At 34.2% G+C, this 21,870-nt stretch overlaps 2 protein-coding genes across 3 annotated transcripts; one reads left to right on the top strand and one right to left on the bottom strand.

Annotated features, from left to right (window-relative positions):
* Positions 1-3,490: 3,490 nt before the first annotated feature.
* Positions 3,491-6,356, top strand: LOC126726451 (calcium uniporter protein 5, mitochondrial-like). Its single transcript, XM_050431711.1, has 2 exons — positions 3,491-4,507; positions 5,608-6,356. The coding sequence occupies exons 1-2, from the start codon at positions 3,992-3,994 to the stop codon at positions 6,091-6,093; spliced, it is 1,002 nt and encodes a 333-aa protein (XP_050287668.1). The 5' UTR covers positions 3,491-3,991; the 3' UTR covers positions 6,094-6,356.
* Positions 6,357-8,305: 1,949 nt separating this feature from the next.
* Positions 8,306-21,515, bottom strand: LOC126726433 (uncharacterized). Of its 2 annotated transcripts, XM_050431704.1 has the most exons (21): positions 21,316-21,515; positions 20,973-21,085; positions 20,603-20,678; positions 20,362-20,504; positions 19,514-19,600; positions 18,954-19,037; positions 18,074-18,281; positions 17,158-17,243; positions 16,765-16,996; positions 16,415-16,538; positions 16,047-16,183; positions 14,769-14,877; positions 13,692-13,734; positions 13,324-13,495; positions 11,325-11,395; positions 11,102-11,195; positions 9,694-9,924; positions 9,395-9,604; positions 8,772-9,173; positions 8,558-8,656; positions 8,306-8,419 (listed from the first exon to the last, which is right to left on the bottom strand). In XM_050431704.1, exons 1-21 carry the CDS (start codon positions 21,331-21,333, stop codon positions 8,393-8,395), a joined length of 2,766 nt encoding a protein of 921 aa, XP_050287661.1. In that variant the 5' UTR covers positions 21,334-21,515; the 3' UTR covers positions 8,306-8,392. The 2 variants fall into 2 exon arrangements, with proteins under 2 accessions (XP_050287661.1, XP_050287659.1); XM_050431702.1 differs by having other exon boundaries at positions 8,306-8,656.
* Positions 21,516-21,870: the final 355 nt, after the last annotated feature.

Genomic DNA, 21,870 nt, shown 5'->3' with positions numbered 1-21,870 from the left:
ATTCATCTTACTTATTGTTCTTTATTTCTATATTTGGGTGCAAGATATTATGCCAAATGAAGTTTACTATAAAGAAGCAAAACAATGGATACCCATGTAAGTTCTTGGTTCTCTTATGTAAGTTCTTATTTATTTTTTTTATATTCTCAATTTTTTTGAATTCTTTTGTATATGTTTTGATTTTCAATTTTGGTTATTGTATTTAATTTGTGAGTGTGTTGATTTTTTCAATTAGACTATCACTAGGGAAAAATCAATATTGAGGAACTATTTTGTTTATTATTGTTTGTACTAGTTAGAGCATAGATTAAACATAAACCGAATAGAAATTATCAAACTCATTCCATATCTCATATTAAGAAATTAACACAAATAAAATTTTAAAATATAGAAATAGATAACAGTGACAAAGTCTAAAGTCTAAACAATCAAAACTTAAAGTAATTTTTCTATTAAAATTATTTACTTATTTTATAATTTATTATAACTATTTATTTAATAATTTAGTTTTAATTATTTTAAAATTTTTAAACTTACTTATGAATCTTCATCAAATGGTGCATCACATGAGAATAATACAAGTCTATTTTGATCACCTATGCAACGTGTATAAAATGACATTCTCAGAATTATTGATGATGGGTCACAACTCATGTGTATATCATTTTTTTTTTTTTGAGAAACATGTATGTTATGTTATTGAATCCATTAATAGTAGTAACACCAAGTATAATATGATTGTTTTGACATGATGATAAAGAGCTATAATCAGAAACGAACGTCATAAGTTGAAACTCTCTAAAAAAAAGTATGATATGATTGTCTTTTTTTTTTTTTTTTGGTAGAAGTATGATATGATTGTCACAAACCTAACATGAGACTCATATGATTATAAATTTTTAATCAAAGCCTAAAACATGTTTTTGTTAATAAATGAGTTTGTTAAAATAGTATAAATAAAATATGAATCATGCTAACAAGTGTCCTTAGAGTATTAGTTAACAATCCAATTAAAGAAAATTTAATGAAAAAAAAAAAACAATTAATGTTTTGATAGATTTTTTATTTCTTATAAAAGTAATGTCAAAATTTTCTCAAAATTAATTATTAATTAATATCCTAAGGACACTTATAGCATTTTTCATACAATAGGTACATGTTTGTCGGTACGAGATAGGTGGGACAGAGTCTAGAGACGCGGAAAGGAAATATGTCAAAAGGGGCGGGACAATTTTAACCAACGTAGGATAGGAATATATGTCAAAAAAAAAAAAACGTAGGATAGGAATAAGAAAAAGAAAAATCATGGACCCATTCCCAACTCCAAACCCAAAAAAGAAAGAAAGAAAGCAAGGAAAGGATGGTCGGCACCGTCGTGTAAAAGCAACCCAATAAATCTTTTTTTTTTTTTTATTTTAAAGGTAGTATTGACAGAAGACACGAGAGATGGAAAAAAGAGAGTGGAAAGGCAAAATTTTACAACACTATTATTTTGAGATTATAAATAAAATTTTTGTATTTTTATTTTGTAGATTATATCAATTTTTTTAGAAATGAATTCAAGTTACACTTTGTATAACCCTTATAAAATTACACATTTTTTACATTGTAAATTCATAAGAGATCTAAGAGCTAAAAAAATTATCATTAAATGTTATTGATTTCCACCTCATTCATAATTAATACTAGTATTTTCTCTCCCTCTCTCCTTATTTATTATTTTTCTTGTTTAAAGGGCACATTGCCATTTTTAACAACTTGCATTTTTATTCTTGAAAAAAAAAAAAAAAAAAAAACTATACAAAACAAAAAACTTAAGTGGTGGCTTGAGTGAAGTTAATGACTCACTGAAGTGGGTTCTTGCTTGAGCGAGCCACAATCAACCAAGGAGTGAAATCTCGAGTTGAAGGAAAACGTAACTTATAATGTAGCTGTAGCTTGGTTGAACAGAATTATTTTTTGCTTGAACGAGATTCTTCCAACGGAATACCACGGAGAAGCTTCAAGACAGTTTTCGGACCAAGAATTCAAATTGCAATGTCACGGATATTTGCCAATCCAAATTCTATCAGTTTCAAATTAAACCATATATAGATTCAAAAGTTTAAAATTAAACCCTGACGTTTATGATTGTTAAAAATTAGAACTTACGGATTTTTAGTTTCAAATTGAATCTGTACTCTTAAAATTTATTAATAGGTACTTAACTACTATAAAATCAACTCTATCAAGAACTACACTCAATTTTTACTCCCTTGGCATGTCAACCTCTAGCACAGGTAACAAAAGAAATAAGGAGAGAGTTAGTTCTAGTCTAATTGAAAATGAACTTGTAATTCTTAATCGATCAAATAAAAAATGAACTACTATTTCCAAGCACTTAGCTAAAGTTACTTAACCATTCTATTTCTCACCAATTATCTATCTCAGATATTTTTCTTGTATATTTTACTTTTTTTTCAAGTATAGAAATGTAAGTTGTTAAAAATGGCAATGTGCCCTTTAATCAAGCAAAAAACAATAAATTAGAAGAGAGAGAAAATATTAGTATTAATTATGAATGAGATGGAAAATAATAGCATTTAATGATATATTTTTAGCCGTTAGATCACTTATAAATCTATGGTGTAAAAAATGTGTAATTTACAAGAGTTATATCAGGTGTAACTTGAACCCATCTCATTTTTTTATAGGGTAGATTTTATTAAACCTATATTTTTTTTTTAACTCAGATATAAAACTAGCCCCTATTTTTAAATATTTTATTTAATTTAAATTTAAATTTAAATAAAAGTCCTGTTAACTAGAAGGTATTTAACGGTATTAAAATCCAATAAGTGAAAGACATGTTTGTAAAAAATAACTATTCACCCTACTAACAAATGAAAAACATATATTTATTGGTAGTTATTTTTGCACATCTGACTGTCTTTTATTGGTTTTTTTATACAAAATAGAAATTATGCTTTAACTTAATCTATGTATATATGTGTGTGAAATTTTTTCCTGAAAATATGAAATTGTTTTTTTTTTTTTTTTGGCTATTATGGCATTGTATCATTTGATACAAAATACATTTTCCCTATTAACAGATATTTTTAAGACGCTTGTTAATGAACATTTTTATAAAGTTTTAATACAACTTTCATAAAAAATTCCATTTAAAAAAAAAAAAACTTTAATGAAAAATATTTTTAAAAAAATTGTTTAAAAAGTCAAATATTTTTCTTTAATTAAAATTTTCTAAAAATAATTCGTTAACTCTTAAAGGCATTTATTAACATTTTTCTTTACATAAAAGGAAATGTTAAAATATATTTTTAGAAAATTTTCTGCTCAATCCTTAAATAAGATGGTAATTTTAAATTCTAAAAAGATTGAAACTAAAATCACCACAATTCACAAATAACTAAACATAAGAACCAAAAAGAAACCTTTTTCGTTTTCTTCGCAAATACGTAGTGACTTTTATCTTTTTCTTTTTTCCCTCTTCGCATTTGGCGTGCTTTCAAAAAAATCAGACACGGTTTTATAAATACAATCCTCATTAAATGGCGGGGATTTTATTACATACAGTACACACTAAATCAACACTGGAGATACACGCGTGGAAGTCTGTACGGAATCAATCAATCGAAAATTGAAGAACTGACACATATAGTTATAAAAGTTGTAAGGCTCGCCGCTCACAATTCACAACTACTACCTTCCCCGGTGCCGGAGTTTAAGCTAGCCTGTATACTTTTTCTCTGTCCACTTCTTCTTCTTTTTTATATATTATTATTTTAATTTTTCAATTACAATTTAATTAATCAATACCACCAAATAAAGAGACTGCACCAAAGAAAGAGAGAGCTTTTTTTTTTTTTTTTTTTTGGAGAATATTCTGAAAAGCAATATTAGGGTAAGTATGATGTAAGAGTTTGTGGCCGTTGATTTTGTCGAAACCGAATTGAGAGACTAAATTAGAAAGAAAGAAAGAAAGAAAAAAATGTGGAGGCGATGGTGGAGTAGTTGTGGTGGTCCACTGAAGCAAACCTTATCGGCGATTAATCCGACGGGACTGAGATCTACGATTATGGTAAGTAATGGATCTCCGGCCGCAGCGTCGTTTATTTCAGTATATTTGAGGAGAGCACTGTGCGATTCCGCCGCCGCCGTCGCCGCTGCTGCTGCTGATATTGGAGGAGGAAAAGCAGGATGCGGTGGCTACTACAACAGCGACAGTGACGGCAACGGCAACACTAAAGATAAAGATAAAGATAAAAATAGTGCGATGTCGTTCGCGGAGGCGAGGAGGCTGATGAGATTGGTGAACGTGGAAGCGTTGAAGAGAAAGCTCGGTTTGGAAGGCAAAGAGGTTATCGAATACTCCGAGCTCATTCAAGCGTGCAAGAGCGTGGGCGTCGCTAGATCGAAAGAAGAGGCCTCCGCTTTCGCTCAGGTTCTCGACGAAGCCGGCGTCATTCTTCTCTTTCGCGACAAGGTCTACCTTCATCCCGATAAGGTCTAAAATCTCTCTCTCTCTCTCTCTCTATATATATATATATATATCAATGATTTCAGATTGTGCACTTTTTTTATGTTTAGCTTTCTTTAATAATAACCAGAGTGAGCGTAAATAGTGGTATATTAAAGCATATACTCCAATATGCTTCTTTTTTTTCTTTTCTTTTTTTGGTTAGAGTCAAATCTCAAAGAGTTTTTTTTTATGTGTTCCTGTGGGGCTGCTTATGATACCTCAATAAGCTTAGGGTATTCTGTGTAGGACAAGTCTTTTTTTCTGCTTTAGGAGGAAAAGAGTGATGATGATGGCACAGGGTGAAAAAACGGTTTCGTTTTGGATTTCGAGTCCGGGTCAGATCCAACTTTTGTGGCAAAACTTTGATATATAGTGTCCTCCTTAGGAAAATGAATCATGCTAGAAGTTATTCGAGACAAGATGAGAGATGGAAAGCTACTGGAAATTGAAAACCAAGCGTATCTGCAGATAGTAAGCCTATCTTGAAGGTGTTCAGAATAGAACTAAAAGTTCTAAATTTGGCATAAGTGCTTGAAATGGAAGATTATTTTTAGTTTCCTTAAGAATTTTTGCTGAACTACCAAACATTGTTTGACACTAGCTTTGATCTCTGCAGATAGTAAGCCTAGTTCTTATGTCTAGTTTAATAAACCTTCTTGTGATTGGCACCAATCTGGAATTGGTCTCCATTGTATTGGTGGAATACATTTTACAGATTTGCTTGTCGAGTGTTATCTGTATGTTGACTTCTGAGCTGTGAACTGTGCTTAGCACCAATGCAACTGGATAAACCTGTTAGCCAAATTGAGTGTACATTTCCCAGTTTCTGCTTCAACTGTAACCTGCGTCAGCCAGAAGCAACTTGAATTGTTAACTTTCAAGTGTTTGCTTGCGCCTTTTTCTTATTAGCAGGCCCTTGTTGTGGGCATGGATGGGTTTTGAAAAAGAAATGAATTTGGAATTTGATCAAGTGATAAGGGTTTTTGTCCAAATACATTTTAGTTGTCATTATTTAGATTCCTTTGATTATTAATCCTCCATATTATATTAACCGGTGCTGCTCCATCTCGTTCTTATTTGTTCAGGTGGTGGATCTGATCATTAAAGCAGTGCCTCTTGCTCTGACCTCTGAAGATGACCCTATGAGGGATGAGTTAAAGAGGCTGCAGGCGAAGAAGGAAGAAATTGATGTAATGGCACATAGGCAGGTCCGGCAAATCCTCTGGTCTGGGTTGGGGATGGCTGTGATTCAGGTTGGGCTTTTCTTTCGGCTGACATTCTGGGAATTTTCATGGGACGTAATGGAACCCATTGCATTTTTCACCACCGCCACTGGCATAGTCGTAGGTTATGCCTACTTCTTGATCACTTCAAGAGACCCTACTTACCAAGACTTTATGCAGAGGCTTTTTAACTCAAGGCAGAGGAAGCTGTGTAAGAAGCTCAATTTTGATGTTGAAAGATTCAAAGAGTTACAACAAAAGTGCAAAACACCTCTTGGTGCTTCTGCCTCAATAAAAAATCGGGTGGGCGTGGAAGTGGAACTAGAGGATGCTTTACAGAGGGACTGATTTTCTGTAGGGTGGACATCTTTCATTGGAGTTTTTTTCACTTCTAGCAACACTGGTCTCTCCTGTTTTATTGGATGTAGGGGCCCAAAGTCTTACCAAACTTCTTGTTTTGCTAGCTTTTTTCAGTTTTTAACACTTGCATATATGCAGCTTCTCCATTTACAAGTGAGAATTGAGGCAAATGTTTATTCATTCTCTGTTGAGTCTGGTGTATACTTGACACTGTCAATTCTTCTTCAAATTCTGAATCAGCCATTCCAATATCTTCCTGGTGACTGACCTTTTGTTAATGACGTTGATTTCTATCATTTAGTTTGTGCCCAGTGCCTTTTTTTTTTTTTTTTTTTTTTTAATGTTTGGAATTTACAAACTCAAATAGAAATTTTAATTTGTAGAGAGAGTGATTTTGACAATCATTTTTACACTTATGCAATGAACTATGGATTCTGATTTATCAACATGGAATTACATATGGGGAAATTTTGGACCCAATATATTGAGTATTTGTTACCTTACAACTCTTGTATGTTACTCCATTTTGAACCCAGTTTACAAGCCTAGCTGTTTGTACCACAAGAAGTTGAGGAGACCCGCCACCTTGGCCCAGGATTCGTATTCTCAGCTCCTTTGTTGTGAGAGGCAAAAGTTCCACTGAGCTAAGAAGCTCTTGTACTTGAATATTAGCTTGAGTTCCAAGTAATACATGCTTTGCAATTTATCAAAAAAAATCACGTACATAGTATGCCTATAGTCTTATTTCCAGGATGTTATCAAGAATATATGCTCTTGAGCTAAGTATCAAACTCTTGCCAAAGCGAAAGTATAATGCTAAATCTGTTCCTCGGTCCAAATGCATTAAGAATGATGCTCATGTAGCAAGTACACTTTTGGATAGGGAAGAGACTTTCCTGCTATTGCATTCATGTAGCAAGTAAACCGTCCAAGTGCATTAAGCATGATGCCATGTAGCAAGTAAACTTTTGGATAGGAAAGAGACTTTACACACATAAGGAGCTTCACACACATATACACTTAAATTAGGTTAAAGTAGAAATTCCATCTTGTATAAAAAAATAAAAAAAATAAAAAGGAAAGAGATTTTACTGATATTGCATTAAGTATGATACTCACGTAGCAAGTAAACGGTCCAAATGCATTTAAGCATGATGTCGTGTAAAAAGTAAACTTCTGGATTGGGAAGAGACTTTCTTGCAATTGCCATGGGTTTGGTGTAATAACAAGTGCCTCACACCAAAATAACAGGTTGCAAGCTTGAGTCTAGGAATCAACCTCTCCAATAATAAATTGGGTAAAGTTACCTACCAATTACCTCTCTCAGACACTGCAATAGTGGAAATTGTGCACTAAATACTATGTAGCACGAGTGCGTTTCGGAACTTAAATACGGGTGCGGGTGTGAAACTCGACAATTTTTGAAAAAATAGGATGTGGGTGCGACGGAACTCGACGATTAAAAAATTATTAAAAGTATTTTTATTTATATTTTTACTATTAAAATATTCTTAAAAAATACATTACTATCCCTTGATTCACAAAACAAAGAAAGAAGAAGGCAAGAAACACATTACTATACCTCTTAAGGTCAAAATTTCGACTATTCCAACGAGTTTCAAAGCAAATTTCGGCCTATTTCGACCGTATTGATCGCCGGCCGATACGATCTGATATGGCTGAATCAGACCAGTTCGGCACGAATCGAGCCAAGTCGACACGAATCCGATAAAAAAAAATAAAAAAATAAAAAAAACAAAAAAAACTCAACCGCAGCACCGACATGCGAGCAGCCGCGTCGGACTCGGGTGCGACACCCTCCCAGCCGCGTCCGTGCTTTCTTGATTAAATACAACCTGTTAATTTATAGGGAAATTATTGTATACTCTCATAGTACTATAAATACGTACTCCTTCCTCTCACATAAATAGTGAGTCCCACTAATTAAATTCATGGTGAGACCCACCATTCATGTGAGAGGAAGGAATACACATTTATGGTACTCCAGGAGTACCTAATAATTTTCCTTATTTATAATGGTCTTAAGTAAGTTGGACATGTGTGATGCGCCAACTTAAGTATATTAGGGCCTACCTGAAGTAATCAATTGTTTTCCCAACCCCTCTCCCAATCCCTCCAATCTTTCTTTGCAATTAAAATTTTAAACAATAGAAAATTCCAGTTATTATCCATGACAAAATTATCCTGGAATATCACAAACTCATTAGTCATTGAAACTCTATACCAGGTTATAAACAATGCTTACAGAGTTTGTGATGTCTCTTGGTTACATAACCCTGTACATATTGTTCTTATATATCAAAAAGTCACCTTCAAGGGAACTTAGGAAATCAACCACAGATTCTTCTTTCGATCCATTGAAGTGCTCCAGAATCAGACACAGTAACCTTCAATATCTCTTTGGTTACATAACCCTGTACATATTGTTCTTCTTATATATCAAAAAGTCACCTTCAAGGCAACTTAGTAAATCAAGCACAGATTCTTCTTTCAATCCATTGAAGTGCTCCAGAATTTCAGAGAGAGTAACCTGCAATACATCCATATCAGTGTTTTACTTTTTTTTGGTCTTGCAACATGATAAAGAATGCAAAAAAGAGGGTACAAAAAGCTTTCCATCAGCTATAGCAGAGATTTCAACTCACCCCTTCAGCATAGTTCTTAAGCCATTCTACAATGGAACTCTCTGTTGCCTCCAATGGGATCAAACTTCCTTTATCTAGTTCACTGACTTTTTGGCGTTTTGTTAAGAGTGTATCCTCATCATGGACTAGGGATAGCTTTGGCCCCTGACCACCAGTGGAGGGAAAAGAAGCTGCTTCTTCAATTTTCCCAAAGCTACAACGACCAATTGAATTCTTGACTGAGGTTTCAACTTCACAAGGTCCTTCCATGTGGCATGTACTGGTGGAAATCAGTGAACACTCTGACACGTTGTTGGGAAGTTGATCGGCATTTAATGTATTGTGGTTGCTGGGCAGAATTAGTTCTGGAGAGATCCCTAGGTTTTGCATTGCCAGAACAGTCTTGATGTGTTCATAACTTATCTGGAATAGTAAGGTAATTTGTTCAATTTAAAAACCAATAACTGACAAGGAATTCACTGATAAATTTTATAGGTCTTACGATTTACGCACATGATGTATAGTTTGACCGATCAAGTAAATGGTATACATATATTCATGTTATTCCTTAAAGTAGTTCAGAGATAAAAATAAATAAATAAATAAAAAGGGGGGTAAATTTCAAGGACATTGATTAAACTCACAGCTTCAGGTAATTCATCTTTAATGCTCCTCAACTTCTCTGTGGTGCCAACCTTTAAAATGGCACCCTGAATGGCTGAGAATATTTCACGTGTTAGTCCTACTTCATCACAGAATCTGGTCCAATCAAATTGAAATCCTTCCCGGGCAGCATCTAGGAGATAATTTAAAACAGTTTGTTCTTTGATAGGAGCCGGTCTACTAGGGAAGTTCTGTGATTGAAAAAATAGGAAGTCATAGAAAGGATTGAAACACAATATAAGTCAGATATTTATACTATTAGATATCAAATAGAACATACAGCAATTTTCTGAATAGAGAAACCATCTTCATGCCACATTCTCCAAGCTTCACATTTTGCCGGCGAAAGCTTCTCCTGTTTGTTGGTTAATGAATTCACTTGATTTGTAACAGTAGTCTTGGTTGTTGTAGAAGTCTGTAGGCTTGCTTCCCCACCCAATGAAAGATTTAGTCCTTGCGATAGATTCCTAATAATCTGAAGTAAATGATCTCCATGTTTCACTAGTAGGTGCTGCAACATTATTGAGGATCAGATTAGCCTTCTACACCAAAACGGAAAAAGATTAATTGAATTCATCAAATGCATGCAAACTTGCTGGATGAACTAAGATGTGATTGCCAATAAATTGAATTCAGACTTTTGACAATTCTGTCACATTATTGGGGAAACATATACAAGGACACTTTCAAGGAGCATCAACAGGTAGTACAGATCAAATAGTCTTCCTCAGAATTCTTTTTTCTTTTTTTTTTCTTTTTTTTTGCACTCCCCTTTATAGTTATTTATCTTTTTAGGCATGTGAAGAGACAGACAAACTTTCATAAAGTTGAAAATTCTTGCCAAGAATGCTTCTGTTTCAATCTTGAATTATACCATGCATAGAAACCCCATGTTCCTCCTCATTAATTAACAAATGAACTTAACAAAGAACTCCAAGAACATAAATAAATACATAAATTACGCAATATGAGGGATAACAAAATTATGGGCACATGATTATCTTGTGCCCTAACCGTTGCATGACCTCGTATTTTACATTGGCATAGCAATATAACTAACTTCTGATGTGTGTATATGCCAGTAGCCACTAGAGGATAAAGGACTTGACAATGACGCATCAAGGAAAAAACTAGTAGAGGATTAGATACTAGGCATGCACTTGACAATCAGGCACCAAGGAAAATATTAGTAGGGGATTGGATACTATCCTCTTGGTTAAGGGTAGAACGACATTAAAACTACAGGCAGGATTTGTTCAGTCTGCATTGGGAGTGTCAACAGTAGTCTAATTCTTGATTTACAGATGTTAACATCATGTATAGTGAGTGATCATTAATATATCAACTCCAGAAAATTTTATCACACATTAAGTAACAGCAGTCTAATACTGGATTTACATATGTTAACATTAAGTAGAGTGAGTAATCATTAATATATCAACTCCAGGAGAATTTATATCACTAAGTAATTACTACGATAAAGTTTGTCCCCAACGAAGACAAAAACTAGAATCTTAACCACTGAGAACATTATAAATAACCCTGAAAGCTGTTACTCAGTGCTGGTCCTGCCAAAGGAAGGTTATACATATGGAGATCTGGCAATTGTCATAACCTTCATCATTTACTGAAAGTAAAGAAGCCAAAATACAGGAACGTATGTTATTGTTCATTTTGTTAAGACATACTTGGTTAACACCATCAATGTTTGCAAGCCTGGCTTTGGTAGATGGCCTTGTCAGTGCAATTATTTTGATTGTTTCATCACCACATATAGCATATCTGCAAGGAGGTACATGACAGACAGAGACAACTCAAATTCCTCCATGTTAATATATTATACATAATTTCTGAAAATCATAGATTAAAGAAATTTATAAGAACTGATAGCCTTAAGCAACAAAAACCTACGGTGCAGTTCCAATGCTTCTTGCAAGCTTTAGTCTCTCTTCCAAAAGCATTTGGTACAGTTGTGCCTCAACCTAAATGATAAAAATACACACATTCACAAAGTATATATATATGATAAGTACATTCACAACGTATATATTGAATTGACAAAAACAATCAATGGCAATAAATGTGAAAAATGAATGTGAAGGGCTTCAAACCAGGAAGAGTAAAACAAATTTCAATTTGTTATCTTTTCCAGCACAACTCCAAATACTTTACAGGTCCACCATCTCTAACAGGCAAAGTGGCAAACTTATAAAAGGAAGCAACCCAAGGGTCAAAGAAGAAGAAAAAATTTTAAACACACTTAAAGATGTTTTGATTCCAATGAAAAACCAAGATTGAGTGAACTACAATACATAAAAGCATAAATTTGAAACATGTGCTGCCGTCCTCCCTCAGTCTGCAGTCTGCCTTTACTTCCACTTACACTTAGCAAGGATCTTGGAATATATATGTGTGTATGTGTGTTTCCCTTTTTCATTGTTGGATTTCCTAATATGTAAATATTGTTGATATACTCTGGATCCTTTGATACCATGATAAACTACCACTTTATCCAAGAGTTTTAGTTGATAGGAAATGGTGAATTTAATCATTTCGCAATTATTTTAACATATTGTACCATAACTAATGGACTATTATCTTTTCAACATATCACACTTCATTAAAAAATAAATAAACCTTTCCTACTTTATCAATGTCTTGAAACACATAGAAGGGAAACAGGGGCAAGGAAAATAAAGAACCAGTACTTTTAATCAAAGAGGAAAAAAAGGACAGAAAAAAAAATACTGTATATAGCAAAAAGTGATAAAAGGAGCTCAAACTCTTTAAGCAATAGTTTGTTCTTCTTTGTCAATTATTGTGTATAAGCAATTAAGTTGTGGAATAATTACATAATAAACTCCCGAGTTTAACCCTAAAGTTTCAATCATCTTTATGTTCACCATATATGTTCAAGATTGTTACAATTAAATCCCTTTACGAGTCCATAGTAACCAAAGTGACCAAAAATCAGGTAAGTACTTGGGAGATCTATCTAGCTATTAAAAATCCTGTCATGTGAATTGTAACTGGATTTTGACTCCAAAAAAATTTGTGAAAGCACTTATTCATGCATAAAAAAAATTCTAACAACTAAACACAATGTAATGAAAATGCTTTCATTTTAAGGTTTCAGGCATGAAAATACTATTTTTTTTTTTTTGATAAGTAATAAGATTTATTGATATCAAAAAAGGGATACCCTAGTACACAGAAAGTGTACAGAGGTCAACAAATCAAATACAAAAATTACATAAAACAAGCAAATCAAGAATAGAAGAAAAAGATTGGTTTCGCAAAGCTGACAACCAATCCAACAAGGTTCTAAAGAAGAATAACTTGGAGTCTGGCAAAGATCTCTCATTAATTTCGAAACATCTGCTATTTCTTTACCTCCAAAGACACCACATTACACAATAGGGAAAAGTTAGCCAAGTATGTTCATTTCAATGACACCCAAATACTACTTCGCATTCATGTGAATGGCTTTTTTATTATCCATATGTGTGTGCATGCATGAGTGCTGATTACAAGCTTTGCCTCTCCTAAAATCAAATCCTGGCTCCACCAATGTGGAGGTTAACTACTTGAGGTCTTGAGCAATTGACAAGCTCTTTCACATATAAGGGGATGCGTAACACACACACACACGTGTGTGGCACATGAAGCCACTTCCAAGAAGCTCTTTCCTGACACAGTAGGAAACATAAAAAAGGCAATCAGGCTAGATATTATAGTGTCAAATCAGGTCATTGCATTCCAAATGCTCCTCATTGGGCTGAGATGAACACTATTTTTCCCCCACTACTTATTGGTGGCTGATTCAACAATACTGTGATAGATCACTTGAAGATGAAAACAATGATGAAAATGGGTTGAATGGACAACAGTACAACACTTAATTACCAACCTCTGAAAATCCCTCACGTTTCAAAGTAGCAAAACTTTTGAAGTCTTCAACTTCGCGTGATGCACTTTTATTTTCCCCATCATCTTCCATTTCACTAGTCACCGGCAAAAATAGGGGTGGTTGATAATCAGGTCTAGCAGAACTAAGAAACTGCTTTCCTTTTGAACTGACACTGATGCATAAAGGAATGGTTTTATCATTCTCCTTGTATCTTCCATTTATTAAAAAAAAAAATGTAACTTTTTTCACTTTTAGTTATAAAATGACAATATATGACAAAAAAATGTTATAAAAGACATATAGAGGGAAGCGTTAGAGACTTAATCTTGTAATTTGCACTCTTAACTGAATAAATTAAAGCAAACTACCTTACAGTTACATATACATCAGCTACAGTCTCCATCAGGTAACCTGTAAAGAGTTGCAACTTTTAGTCATAAACTGCTCAGTTTCTATATCACTATCCAAGAGAGAAATTAGCTTAGTTTTTATCTACGTAAGAAACATGATAGGCAGAACTAATTTAAGGCAAAAAATGAACAAAACTCCCAAAGTGTGCCACCAAGAATCAATATTTAATATGACACAAACCATTTTAGTCTAAAATTAGGTTTTTTTTTCTAAAACCCTTTTCCTTTATGAAATTATTCTTCAAGATTGTTACATCTCCTTCATTAACATTGAGTACAGATGTATAATCTATTCTGACCAGCAATATGTACAGAACTTGCCAGGTTGCAGCATTTCCAAGTCAAGACAATCTTGGTAACTGCACCAATGTCTCCATTAAGGATGGTATTATTACCTCATTGTAGGAGAAAATGAGGAAAATGCTGACCAATGCACCCACCTTAGACTTTTATCAGTTGTGCTAGATTCCATACATATCAATCAAAACAACCATAACTTCTCCTTTTTTTCTGGGAGGGGGTTGGGAATGAAGATATAGTATTTTCCTCATTTGATTAAATGGAGATGGCAGGAGGGAAGAAAAGGGTTCTGTTGAAAAGTGTGAAGTGGACAGAAAGAAAGGTTTGTGCAAGAGAGGATATTTTATTCATCCTGTCCCATCATTTTCTTTTCTTCTTTCTTCCATGGTCAATAACTTTGAAAATTAACTCCCAAAAAATAAAGGTTCTAAATAATATATGTGGCCGACCTTGACTAGCTAATGAAGATCCATAAGGTGACCCCAAGTTAAATTGAGAACAAGACTTAGTTGAATTGACTATAAATAACAGGTTTTGATCAAGCATTAGTTTCCACAAAATTGCAGGTAAAGGTCCCTACCAAGCACCTCTCCCAAACCCATAGAAGCAGGAGCTTTGTATCAGTTACGACAATAAATAACAGGTTTTGGGATACACAGATAGGTTACATGCATAATTCAAGAATCTCAACATAGATATCCCATAATCAATTAAAAAATGTTTCCTTTTAAATACCATTAGAAATTAATTGGTGAGCTAGTGCTTTCCACCAATTTGATGAGTACTCTTTCCCAAGTCCATGAAGTGGAAGCTTGTCGAACTCAGCATTAAGAATTTTTTTTGACTGTAAACCACAATGGAGAGGTAAAAATTCAGTAATGACAATTATGGACCAATTGAGAAGCAAACTGAAAATGAAAGAAAACTTAAATAAGAATCTACAATATTATATTCTTTACAGAGGAACCCACAACTCCAAAAACCTTCCATTGCAGTGATGCAACATTACTTGCACAACGTCAAGATACAAACTGTAGCTAAACTTATAAAAGGAACAGGGGCTGCTCTGGAAGCATAAAGACAGACAACTAATTGTTTGAAATTGTGACTAGGAAACTGGACTTTGGAAGAAATAGGTTTAGTATTTTAGAATCCTATTAAAGAATTTTGACAGGTCTGGTAGAAGACCTAAAAATCTAGATCTCAAACAAGCTTTTAAAGGGGAAACTGGGAAATTATTAAAACTTCTGCTTGCATATTCCCTTAATCAGTTAATCGATCCAATTCTGTGAATCTCAGATTCTCAGTACATGTTATTTTCAAAATTCTATGCCTCACCAATTATATTACGAGTTTTCTGATATTGTCACTGCACGTGTAATTTTAATCTCCTTTGCTTCCTTAACACCCCCCGCCCCCCACCCCCCAAAATGTTAGCAAGACTGTGTGTACATTGAATCACTGATAAGATACCTTATCTTTTTACAGATTGTGGAGCTGATGCCAGCATTTGATTTTTTTTCCCCTTTTTTTGTGGCATATGTAATAAAAATTTTCTAGAGGATAAAAGAATAAATAGACAAGGATGTTAGTTTGGGTGATGCCTTAAACTGTGAAATATGTGTGTGCAAGTTGGAAAGGGAAATTCAGCTGTCGTAAGAATGGTGAGATTTGGGGTAGTTCCTCTTTGCATCATCCAGACAAATTGGTGGGCAAGGAATTATGTATTTTTAACAATCTAGAGCTCTATATTCTATAGGAATGCACTTTAAAGCATTTACTTAGGATCATTGCTTGACAAGTATAACACAAAAATAGAAGCTCAAAGAAGTTTGACAAAATCAAAGACCTTAAAGCCATTTGCACACAAGCAAAGCGACAAATAGAACTAATAATTTATTTCAGTGTCCATAACAAGCACAGAATTTAAGATTTTGCTCATGAACAAAGTCTATGTGGAGATAGTGAAGATTAAGAAAGCTAAAACATAACCCTCAATTCATAAGAACTTACTCGAGAACCGCGAAGAATGTCTACAGGCATATTCAGGCCCCATTTACCCCCACATGATATGATGCAAGCCATTAGAAGAAATGCTTCTCTAGACAAATCACGCTCCTTCTTTGAGGTAAGGCAGTTATCACAATTCCCTAGAAACACAATAGAAATCAACTATAATGATTGATAAAGTCTTAAGCTGTGAGAGTTACTAACAATCCAATAGTTTGACAAATGCTACACATATACAAAAGATGGCAAAGATAATTATTACCCCCCCACACCCCAATCAAATGGAAATAATGAAGAAAACTTTAAACTACTACAAGAAGCATATCTCTTTAAGATTCATTCAAAATAGTATATTCAAGTTAAAGCCAAACCACATCCAGCAGCTGAAGATTTTTCTCCAAAGTGGCCAAGCAGTAACTGTCTTCTGCAAGTTGTTGCCAAACAATAACGTTGTGCAGCCATCAATGACTCCATAACAGCTCTTCTTTGATTTTCCTGGTGAATGGCAGTAGAAAAGTACTCATTGAATAAAGAAAGAAAGGACATAGGCTTTTGTCCAGAACATGCTAGCTCATAAATCAAAAGAAAAGAAGAAAAAAAAAGAGGTGAAAATAACCAGAAATACATCCACTATATAGCAAAATAACATTGGGTATTAACAAAAAAATATATCCAAAAATAATGGCTTCGCTAATTCTAAAACAGATGCAAATTTATGTACCGTTTGGGCTTCTCCACAGTAGAAATCAGCCTTTGCAAAGTCACTTCTTGTATAATAAAGCCAGCAGACAGAAGCTATCCCATCTCTACCACATCTCCCACTTTCCTGATAATAGGATTCTAGACTCTTTGGGCAACCATAGTGTATCACCTGCCTTACGTTTGGCTTATCAATACCCATGCCAAAAGCTATAGTGGCAACCATGACATGCAATTCATCTCGTATAAATAATCTGACAAAAAGAATAAAAAGGCTCAGTTAGGGGTAAAATGTATAATATCAAGTCATGATAATGCGAGCAAAGAGGAGAGGGTGTTACACTGAACAACTATAATGATCACACAACACAACTAAAAGTGCCATACCACATATACAGGAAAAAGAGCTTAGAACCTGTGGGACTCCTGGCGAGCTTTGTTATCCATTTGACCATGATAGATTCCAACCTTAATTCCAGCCTCCTGAAGTGACTTGAATATCTACGGAAAATAAGATCATGAAAACAATAGAGGACATCAGCCAAAAGCACTACCAAATACATTAATTAACAAAATAAAAGTCTGATCAAATCTACCAAGACTGAAGACCCCAACTAGAAAGACGAATCATGTTCCAAGTGAGATAAAGAAAGAAACAGGATGGTGCAAGCCTTATGCTACATTAGCACAAGTATGCACACATCAGGTATGGGTACGCCATACAAGCATAGGTGTCAGGGACTCAAGTTCCCTTACATATGATATCAGGACAACAAAACATGGCTAACTTGTTGAAGTCTGTTCATGTTTGTATTTTACACTAAAGTGCAAATAGAAGTGTACATATCACAGCATGCTTATATCAGAAATACACTCATTTTATAAGATCATATAGAACAGGAAGATACTAAAAATGTATACAACAATGAATTGATATTCTCCCTGCATTGTACTTGCCTTGTTGGGTACATGTTCAACACAAAAACCAAGCCACACAAATACTTGTGCAATGTGTTTCAAATAAAAGTACTTCACAAAGTTTGTTGTGCCCGCTTAACATAGATCTGATCCAGTCACATCCCCCCAACACAAAGGTTGGCATCATAAATCTTGACTTAGTCTTCAAAGATCCTTAAACCATAACCAAATTTATTTTACTTTTATGACAGCAAAAGAGAACTGTTACTTTACTCTAAAGCTCATTTGGAAAGACAGAATAATAGATAGCGGGGATTCAAATGGTAAGGAAGCTAAGGTCTGTTTTTGAGATCATCTTCCCCATTCTACACAATTAAACTATAACAAATGTAGGTAAAATAAAATAATAATACCTGCTCAACATCTTTAATTGTTGTGCAGTAGATAATAGTTGAATCAACGCCAGTTACAAACTTTGAAATTTCTCGCACAAGCTCGTCAATAAATAGTTGACCTCGATTAAAGGACTTGACACCGTAGAAAAGATTTGTACGATCAAATGAACCAACTGCAACATAGGGATCTTTCATCTTCAGGGAACTCATCACATCAATCCGAACCCTATAACAACGCAAAACGTTAAATCTTAAATGGAAAATTTAAAAGCCTTCTACACTCGTAAGTAGTAAAAGTTAAAGCAAACTAAAGAACCACTGATGCTATAAAAGGACTAGAAGCAGCGGCTCATGAAATAAACATATAGAGGGAAAACCCAAAGATTATAAAACTAAGGCCAAGTAATTAGACAGAACCATAATAATTACTCCCCCAGCCCATAAAGATGGGATACTTTACTTTTTGGGCTGTCCCAAAAGAGCAGTTTCCAAGATTAATCCATTTGAGGTATTTAGCTTAATATATGCATTACTATTGTGTCACAATCATATGCTACTACATGATTAAGCCACTAGCCGATGCTGATTAAAACCCCAAGCTGCAGCTGCATCAAGCTGACTGCTACTGCTGCATTAATCTGTTGCTGCTGCTTCCTCGAGGCTAAAGCAAGGTTACTTGACTATGATGATGAATTAAGCTACTGTATCACATTTTAAGTCTAAAAGAAGCAACAAGGGAATTTGACTATAAACTGGATATGGTGATAGAAAATGTAAGCAATAGCTGGTGCATAAATTCTAGGAATACCAAATCCACCAAAAAGGAAAAATGGAAAAGGGATAATTGTGATCATGTAAATGAAAATATAAGCTTACAAATGAATAATAAGATACTTACTTTTCAGTAGCAGTTGCAGTTAGTCCAACAAATGGAACATCTAAGAGAATATCACGTAGCTTGTCTAATTGCTTGTATTCCACCCTGTTAAGACACAAAGGAAAATTCCTAAGAAATGGTGATAATGAAGAAAGAAGAAGTTGGAAGAAAGAGAGATAATAAAAATGATGAAAAGGACAGAAGAAATAAGATGCTTGGCAAAGTTAAAATACAATTTACCCCCTTGTATTTTCAATGAAAATCACTGAACACACCAGCACTACAGCATCAGTAAAATGAACCCTCAACCTATCTTAATTTACCACTAGTACCCCTCCTTCAATGTGCCATTCATAAAGAAAAGGGAAAAATTAGCACAATGAGCAAGGGACAAATGAGCCATTACTATCTTAAAGCACAGCATGACCATGTGCAAACACCTCCCATGCCCCCTTGTTTAGCTTTATGTATTCTGGTTGCATTAGAACAAGTCTTACTGGCCAGATGCTTACCAATTCCAGAAACTAGGACTATAAGAACCAAGTTCAGAAGAAGTAAAACAACAATAAATCATCAATGACCTGAAATCATGGCCCCACTCTGATATGCAATGTGCTTCATCAACAGCAAACAAAGAAATTCCAATCTTAAGTAAATTTGACCAGAAGCTGCAAAAATAAAATAAAATTCAGAATTTCACTTTGTATTAAGATAATAAATAGAATAAACTAGTGACTGGGTAAATCTATATCCATCTGTAAAGAACTAGAACTACATCGACAGATTACAAATTTCTGTGATAAATTATCTCACACCACCTTTATTAACCTTTATACTGTCAGAGAAGAAGCCTCAGAATTACACAATTGTGCAAAAGCTGGCAATCACAGATAACATAATGACAAACCATATGCTAAAAATTACAACAGATAAAAAAAAAATTAACTACAAAAGAAAACAGAAGAGACAAAGAACTGGGTGAAAGGATAAACAAATATACTCAAGCAAATTTCAAACTCCAAGCCACTACCATAAAATCTTCAGCACAATAAACCATCTATGTACTAATGTTCCTTTCCATAAGAGAGGTCACAAACAATTAAAAAATGAAGAAAATTCTCCCACTCGGGTCCTTCAAGGCCTAATCACATTCTTTTTTCTTTTTTTTTTCTTTTCTTTTTTATTAGTAGATAGTGGGGGAGGAGCAGAGATGGAGTTCAAACCAGAAACATGGAACACCACAAAGAATGCCATTACCACTAGGCTATCGCTTGAACCCCAAGGACGAATCACATTCTTGAGAAAATCATATAGTATACTTAAACACTGTTAAGTTAGGATTTCTCTGGTAATTTTCTTGCTCTTGAGAAGCAAAAACTGATTGTCAAAGTAATCTACTATCAATTGATTCATGCTAAGCAAATAGTACCTGGCAGGAATCAAGCACGCCTTCTCTGGAGTCATGTACAAAATATCAAATTGACCGTTCTCAGCTTTGTTTTGGACACTGGTATCGGTTTGAGCACTTCCAAGGTACTCTGCTCTAATGCCCCGTTGTTTCAAAGTCATTACCTGTTCAACAATAACATTTCAAACAAGTGCTAATGATAATGTGGCGGCATTGAGACTAGTTGAAATGATACTCTCTAGAAAACCGATTGATGAATTACCTGATCTTGCATTAAAGATATGAGAGGGCTGACCACTATGCCAGTCCTTCCCACAACCAAAGGAGGTACCTGATAGCTGTTATATTAACAAACCAGTTCAGTAACTTATTAACTCTCTAAATAAATAAATCTTTAACAAAGACCAAAAAATTAATGCAAACATATCGTTTTCGTCCCTAAAGTTTGCATGAAGTTCGTTTTTTCATCCCTAAACATTGAAAAGTTCTTTTTATGCCCATAAACTATTGAAAATTTTTAAATACCGGATTTAAACACAAAAACCATATTTTTGCCAGAGAAAAATAAATCAAAGAAGAAAATTTAACAAAGCAGAAAATGAGAGACGAGACTGGCTGGCTGGGTGGCTTACCAGAGGGACTTGCCGCTGCCAGTGGCCATGACCACCAAGCAGTCCTTTTTCTCTAGAATCTTCTCAATAACCGTCTTCTGATAGTCTCGGAAAGTAGAATACCCAAAATATTTCTGCAGTGAACACAAAAGTTACATGACCAACACATTCATCGCTGACCGATTAATGCCGTTTCAAAGTTTTTAATAAAGCAAACGAATAAACTTCTTCTAAGGCCATCGCATGATGATGATTTTGAAGTCTAATCTCTAAATGTAACTTGCAATGCTATCGAAAAATAGCAAAATTGTAAAAGTATTAACAAAGAAGAAAAAAAAGGTGTTTGTGGAGTTAAGAGTGTTACCTTGAGAATCGACTCCATTTTCTATGCTTCTGCTTTTTCCGACGAGAGTCAGAAAAGGATTTCAGGCGAAGGAAAGGAAATATCTGAAAAGACGAAGAGCAGTGGCGAATGTCCTTTTGTTGTGTAATTACTTAAGTCTTAAGTCTGATTAAAATAATACTCGCAAATAATATTAAGTACTGCCTTTCCCGCCTTTTCTTTTATTGGAAACCCTTTTTTCCCCCTCGGCAGGACCATGCTCCACGAAATCATTATTTTGCAATTCTGATATAGTGCAGTGGAATGTTTTTCCTATCAATTGTGAGCTGTAATTCGAATTAATTTTTTAGTACATTTTAAAATCGTGAAATATTGTTAAATATTGCTTGATTATCTTTTTTTTAGGGTAAATTATCACACATATCAACATGTTGGTTTAATTTAAGATAAATGTTATGTCCACAATATTTTTATAACAAATTTTATGGGTTTCAGTTAACTCAACTGGTAAAGTTCTGATAGTTAAATAAAGAAATCTAGGGTTCAATCCCCGCCTACACCAAAAACCAATTAGTG

Source organism: Quercus robur, chromosome 1, assembly GCF_932294415.1.
Source record: "Quercus robur chromosome 1, dhQueRobu3.1, whole genome shotgun sequence".
Classification (NCBI taxonomy): domain Eukaryota; kingdom Viridiplantae; phylum Streptophyta; class Magnoliopsida; order Fagales; family Fagaceae; genus Quercus; species Quercus robur.
This window is presented reverse-complemented; position numbering and strand designations above follow the sequence as displayed.

Bases quoted from the DNA above. Each gene is read 5' to 3' on its own strand.
- LOC126726433 (XM_050431702.1), bottom strand. The intron at 19,601-20,361 runs GTACTATTTGCT...TTATTTTTGCAG, and splicing joins GCGTGCTTGATTCCTGCCAG to CTTCTGGTCAAATTTACTTA. The intron at 19,038-19,513 runs GTCATTGATGAT...GTGTCTTAACAG, and splicing joins GAGTGGGGCCATGATTTCAG to GGTGGAATACAAGCAATTAG.
- LOC126726451 (XM_050431711.1), top strand. From the start codon at position 3,992: ATGTGGAGGCGATGGTGGAGTAGTTGTGGTGGTCCACTGAAGCAAACC. The intron at 4,508-5,607 runs GTCTAAAATCTC...TTATTTGTTCAG, and splicing joins TCTACCTTCATCCCGATAAG to GTGGTGGATCTGATCATTAA.